A 6775-nucleotide genomic window follows, 5' to 3' on the forward strand; every position below is an offset into this window, starting at 1 on the left:
TTGTCCTGAATTCTGTATCATTCTAGAAAGGGGCTTTGTGTCGTCTAGACATCACATGTTAATCTGGAAATTAGTCGGTGGTCAATTTTGCAGACTGTTAAATATTTCAAAATTACTTGCATGCAGAAATTACAAATTCTATATATTAAGTCTGAATTTGATAACACTGAGAGATGAACTGGACCCATGAAATACCCACTTCCATTACAACTTAAAAGTTTTGTTACAGCAGATTAGAGAACACATAATAAACCATACACTCTAGCAGCTACAACACATGTACAAACACATCACCTGGCCAACAATCAAGCCTCTGACTTCTATATTCAACCATATTCAAGCTGCATGGCACGATAGGAATAGGTTGTGGAAGCAAAGCATTTCCCTTCTGAGGTTTGTGGGGGGAGCTCCAAGAGCAGACTCACTTAGTTTTGGTTGGTTGTCACGAACTCCTAACTTCCACAAGCCATGCACTCATCACGATTGCTCAGGGAGCATACCATCTGTGCTAGTTTGGTGGTATCATCATCATCTTGCTGCTTAACCTTTTCCTGCATTTTACATCAAAATAATAACTATAAATACTCAGATGAACTAATTTTATATTCAAGAAGAATGTAGCATCTCTTCACCTTTAGCATGGAAGTATCCACAGTAAACTTGATGGCATCGGCTGCCGCACGAGATCGCAGATAATACATTCCCGTCTTCAAACCCTTTACATCCAAGAACATAAGTAGAGATATAAGTAGACAAAAAATTATTGCTTAAAAGGTTCTCTAAAAGAAGTATAATAAACTGTAGCAGAGTACAAATTAAAGGCAGCATTGGTCTTATAGAAAATTTTATAAGCATGAAGACAAACTTTAGCACACCAAAAATGAAAAAAGAAGGGATTCTGCCAACTGAGTTCTTCAAATATTAAAGGGAGCTTACACACTTCTTAAAGTTTAGCAAGTTAAAACTCATAAATATTGATTATTTTTAAATTTGAGCAAATTTCATACCTTGGACCATGCATGGAAGTGCAAAGAAGTAAGCTTTCCAAAGTTTGGTTGGTCCATATGTATGTTAAGGCTTTGACTCTGATCAATATAGCATCCACGATCGACAGCCATATCAACCAAAGTTCTTTGCTTAATCTCCCATACAGTCCTGATTGCACATTATTTAGTTAAGGATACTGCAATAGTAATATTAGAAAACCACAGTCTTAGGGACACCTACTTGTATATATCTCTAAGTTCATTGGGAATTTCCGACATTTTCTGTACAGAACCACTTTCATAGATGATCCTGTTTTTAAGATTGGGTGACCAGAGACCCATTTCAGTCAAGTCACTAAGAAGATGCTTGTTCACCACAACAAATTCTCCACTGCAACAAAAGACAAAAACTCAGATAAACGAAGGACACTAACACTAGAAAGAGTAGAACAAACTACAATACGACATCAAACCTTAAAACCCTGCGGCTATAAATATTGGAAGTATAAGGCTCAAAGCACTCATTGTTTCCAAGAATCTGACTGGTTGATGCAGTTGGCATAGGCGCAACAAGAAGCGAATTTCTTATGCCATTATCTGCAATCATTCGCCGAAGAGCATCCCAGTCCCACCGGTTTGAAGGTGTTACACCCCACATGTCTGGTTGAACAATACCCTGCAGATTAAAATGTCAATAGGACATCATAATAAGCTTCTTTTCAAGGTTTACAAGATCCACACCCTCATCTCTCTGGTAAAATAAGAATCTATAATCATGAATCACACAAGAAGATTTTAATTCACTTCAGACAATTTAAAAATTACATGACTAACACAACAAATTACTCAACCAACAAACTCCAGACCTGGAAGCAGATTAAATTACTTTGAAATTATATACTGAACTCATAGAGAGATTAAAATTCCAACTAAAAGGACAAACATAAAGTAATTCAAAGCAGTAATATAGCAGAAGCTTGTATAAAAACATACCTTACTAACTGGACTTCCAACATATGTCTCATAAGGGCCCTCTTTTTTGGCCAACTCAGAAGAAGCTCTTAGAGCATGATAGTATATGGTTTCAAAAATATCTTTATTCAGCTGCTGAGCCTTTTGATGCAGGAAAAGTTGAAAGTTAGACCTCAATAATATAGCTCAATTTCAAAGGCAAAAGAACTAATCATGTCTTTTTACCTCTGGTGAATCAAATGACATGCCAAGCAAAATGAATGCATCAGCGAGACCTTGGACACCAATACCAATGGGCCTGTGTCTTAAATTTGACCTTTTAGCAGTCTCAACTGGGTAATAATTAACATCAATGATCTTGTTAAGGTTGGCAGTAACCAAGGCAGTAACCTGTGCCAACAAAGAGATGAGAAGAATAATAAGACTGAAGTTATGGTAACTGCTCACAGTCCTTAACTAATTATTATATAAAAAGCACTCTATATATAGGCAACTTTGTATATATATTGAGCCAAACCTCTGCTAGTTTATCAAAATCAAAATATCGATTTTTGGAACCTAGACTGCCTACAAGCTTTGACGGTTGGGATTCATCTGGGACACCCTGAAACAAACAAATTAGAATAACCAAGAGATACTAAATAAAGAAACCTTTTTATGTAATATATGCATTCATCTATTATACCTTTTCTCTAACATATCGAGGCAGAGCAATTGATGCCAGATTGCATACAGCAGTTTCTGTTGGACTCGTGTACTCAATAATCTCAGTACACAAGTTGGAACATTTAATCGTTCCCAAGTTTTGCTGGTTGCTCTTTCTATTACAGGTATCCTGGAGGAATAGAGATAACAATAAGTGGTGATGAATAAAAAAGACAAAAATATGAATAATTATGATAACAAAGAGAGCTGTTTATATTCACAAACAAAAGCTGGCATTTATCCAGATAATTACCTTAAATAACATATATGGTGTTCCAGTTTCTATCTGGGACTTCAGAACTTCAAACCATAAAGTCTGTGCCTGGACAACCTTCTTAGCTTTGCCCTAAGTTTATTGTTTCTTACACATTAGCGAGTATTTACATGTTTGAACAAAGATATTTGTAACATTAGACAAGCAATTAATTTTACATAGACAGCTATAGCATATGTTTATAACTAACAAAATCATGATAGTGATTTAAATCTACCTCTCTTTCATATTGGGTATAAAGGTTCTCAAACTCTTGACCCCAACAATCAGCCAAACCCGGAGCTTCATTTGGACAGAACAAGGACCACTCACCATTGGTTTGTACCCTTTCCATAAAGAGATCAGGAATCCAAAGAGCATAAAATAAATCTCGGGCTCGATGTTCTTCCTGTAAAAACAGCATTTAAATTTAAATTCAAATTTAAAAGCTTCTAGAGGACTTGCTAGTAATAAACTGAAACTAACAATATTGCATATAATAATTATAAATTTATAAGACAGAAATTTATGTTGAGATGACAGTCATTATTCTGAGAATTCTGCATAATATTAGCATAATATCATCAAACCAATGTCATAAGCCTAGACACTTATAAACCAGTTACCTTTCCATGATTTTTCCTCAAGTCCAGAAATTCATATATGTCAGCATGCCACGGCTCTAGATATGCAGCAAAAGCACCTACACTCCCAATAAATAACCATACATTAAACATATAGTAATGCAAGTTAAAATATAAAAATAGAACATGAGATATTACATACCTTTCCTCTTGCCACCCCCTTGATCGACATAACGAGCAGTGTCATTAAAAACACGGAGCATTGGAACAATGCCATTGGATGTGCCATTTGTTCCACGGATGTAACTACCAGTAGCACGGATATTATGGATCGACACACCAATTCCTCCAGCTGATTTGCTGATTACAGCACATTCCTTCAAAGTTTCATATATGCCTTCGATACTGTCATCCTTCAAACAAATCAGGAAGCAGCTACTCAACTGCCACAAAACAGCATGAGAAATGTCAGCAGACACTAGAAAAACTGTACCGGCACACATCACTGTGACATACAGAGTCAATCCACATGAATAAAATTATATAACAAGACAAATGTAATACATATAACAATTTAAATTATTGTGTTACAGGTAAAGAAAATACAGAATACTTGACATACTTGGGGCCTGGGGGTTCCTGCATTGAAAAGGGTTGGAGATGCATGAGTGAACCATCTCTGGGACATTAGATGATATGTCTTGATAGCAGAATCAATATCATCCTTATGAATTCCAACAGCAACTCTCATCAGCATGTGTTGTGGTCTCTCAACAACCTTCCCTTGCATCTTTAAAAGGTAGGACCTCTCAAGGGTTTTAAAACCAAAGTAATCATAGTCAAAGTCCCGGTCATAAATTATCTCACTGTCCAGTCGAGCAGCATTCTGATTCAAACAAACCATATTACTAAGATTAGTACTAGATCGCAAGACATGCATACCAAAACTAAATAAATTTAAAAAAACGGCCATTTTTTTATGGATCATACGAAGATGAATTGAACAATTAAGGCATACAGTAGGGAGACAGCATCCCAAAACATCACTTAAACATAAATATTACTCTCATCCAGCAATTTATAGTCCAGTCAAAATCTAATTAAAATTCGCAAACAGTTGTATTAAATCCCCTCAGGAGCTACAACAATGTTTTAAAAAAATTCACAGATATTAAAATTTTGCAAAATTTAAACTAATACAATATTTGCTCCCATGTTCTTAATTATAAATTTCATGTAGAGCCTCGCAGAATTTAAGATACAAGTATAGGCATGTACAAATCATCATATATAGATCTGAGAGCAATTATTTAATTTAGTTCTTAAACTCAAATTATAATGTCACAGTACATAATATAATAACATTATTATAACATTGAAATGAAATGAAAGTACCTTCATAATTATTTCAAATACATCATCAGCTACAAGAGGAGCCTTCTGCCCTGATCTCTGGCTAACATGATCATACATATCTTTAATCCTGCATCATCCACGAAACAAATGTCAATACATATACATATAACCAAACATTTAACGGACAGCATATATTATAACATATATAGAAAATATCATATACTCACGTCTCGGAAAACGATTTCTTCGTGTTCTTATGCAGATTCGAAACAACAATTCTCGCAGCCAACTGTATCAAACAAACAAATTAACATTTAAAAATATAATTCAACATAAAAACAACAAGTGTTAATAAATTCACCGCAAGATCAAGGATCCAAATCAACACTTACCGACGCGTAATCAGGATGATTGGCGGTCATAGCAGCAGCAGTTTCAGCAGCCAATTCATCGAGTTGACTCGTAGTCACGCCTTTATAAACACCAGCACAAACCTTCTGAGAAACAAGCACCGGATCACAGTGATCGAAACTAAGACCGTAACTCAGTTTCTTCAACCGAGCCGTAATCTTATCGAAATGAACCGGCTCTTGCCTACCATCTCTCTTCACCACAAACATCTTATCTTATCTTATTTTATCTTAATAATCAAATAAATACACAAAACAAATACAATTTGAGTGAGGACTTTTATCAAACAGGTTATATGCAAATGAAAAAGTGTGTAGTTGAGTGTTTATTTATAGTGTGGTCGGGGGGAGAAGCGTACATAGAAAGTTTAGAATTTAAAATGGGGGGGTGGAAAATAGGGTTTGGTTTCCCTCTTGTAAATTGAAATTTTCCCGCTTATCGGGATGGGAGAGAGAAGGGCGCGGGTTGGTTATGAATGGAAGCGACGCATCTTTTTTATTTTGAAAATTCAAAACGGATAGTGACAAATTGTGAAGTTCATTGTGTTTGGGCGCCAGCTTTGATGCTTTTGGAAGTTTTTTAACTAAATATCTTGGACATTTTCTTTTACATCATGTCACTTTTACTTCATTACAATAAAATTTCAGTACATTTTAAAATGCATTACTTTTTTAACTAAGTTCATTGTATGATCCTCCTGTGTTGGATAACAAAAGAAGAAGTTCCACCACTGAATTTATTAGGCATACCCGATAAATTAATATGGTGGGGAAAACGGTACGTAGTCCAATCAATGGAAGCAGTACCACCATAACTAGTCTCAACAGTCTTAGTAATGTCAGTTGTTTCGTTAAGCATCTTTCTAATTATAATATAACACAGAATAATCACTTCAACATTGTTGGGTATAATCCATCACTACACGCAATAACGGGATAGTTATATAATCAGGATTAAGCAAGAACATGCAATAAACCAAATAATAAAATAAAACACGGAGGCAAAATAATAAGATATAATCAGTAACTGAATTGACAAATAGAGAATAGAACACTTTGATGTAACAAAAGTTTTAACAAATCTAAAATCTGAACGAACTATCAACAGCTGAGGCGCCTAACATTCGAGAAGCTTCGACTGTTCTTGAAGTGATTATTGCCCCACTTACGATTTGATAGGTTGCACAATATCGCTTCCAGGATACAACAGCACAGAGCAATGCTTCCATAATCACGAAATGCTCAACGGCGACCTGAACCTCAGTTCTCCCATAAAACTATATGTATGTTGAGAGAATAGAGAAATAAGTAGCAGCTAGGGTTTCACAAGTCTTTTTGTTCGGTATATCTTTTTACAAATGTTTAGTTCTGTATATAATACAAAATAAAACGCAATTGAAGATATTATATTAATTAAAATAAATATTCGAACTTAAATCGCATTTAATAGAATATTTCCAGAATCAGAACTGTCTCAGTCACGTATCAATATTTAACAGCCATCCAGCA

The 6775-nt window shown here is 35.1% G+C and overlaps 1 protein-coding gene across 1 annotated transcript; it reads right to left on the bottom strand.

Annotated features, from left to right (window-relative positions):
• Window positions 1–174: 174 nt before the first annotated feature.
• On the bottom strand, window positions 175–5796 carry LOC141712371 (ribonucleoside-diphosphate reductase large subunit-like). Its single transcript, XM_074515291.1, has 17 exons — window positions 5249–5796; window positions 5084–5145; window positions 4896–4983; window positions 4123–4386; window positions 3703–3943; window positions 3543–3619; window positions 3155–3325; window positions 2917–3009; window positions 2644–2793; window positions 2476–2562; window positions 2184–2348; window positions 1980–2099; window positions 1460–1662; window positions 1228–1377; window positions 1008–1155; window positions 633–716; window positions 175–551 (listed from the first exon to the last, which is right to left on the bottom strand). The coding sequence occupies exons 1-17, from the start codon at window positions 5474–5476 to the stop codon at window positions 453–455; spliced, it is 2430 nt and encodes an 809-aa protein (XP_074371392.1). The 5' UTR covers window positions 5477–5796; the 3' UTR covers window positions 175–452.
• Window positions 5797–6775: the final 979 nt, after the last annotated feature.

Source organism: Apium graveolens, chromosome 3, assembly GCF_009905375.1.
Source record: "Apium graveolens cultivar Ventura chromosome 3, ASM990537v1, whole genome shotgun sequence".
Lineage (NCBI taxonomy): Eukaryota > Viridiplantae > Streptophyta > Magnoliopsida > Apiales > Apiaceae > Apium > Apium graveolens.

Excerpts from the sequence above, each read along its gene's own strand:
- LOC141712371 (XM_074515291.1), bottom strand. The coding sequence starts at position 5,476 with ATGTTTGTGGTGAAGAGAGATGGTAGGCAAGAGCCGGTTCATTTCGAT. Across the intron at positions 1,663-1,979 it reads TTGGAAGTCCAGTTAGTAAG|GGTATTGTTCAACCAGACAT; the intron begins GTATGTTTTTAT and ends TTTAATCTGCAG. Across the intron at positions 1,156-1,227 it reads GAACTTAGAGATATATACAA|GACTGTATGGGAGATTAAGC; the intron begins GTAGGTGTCCCT and ends ATGTGCAATCAG.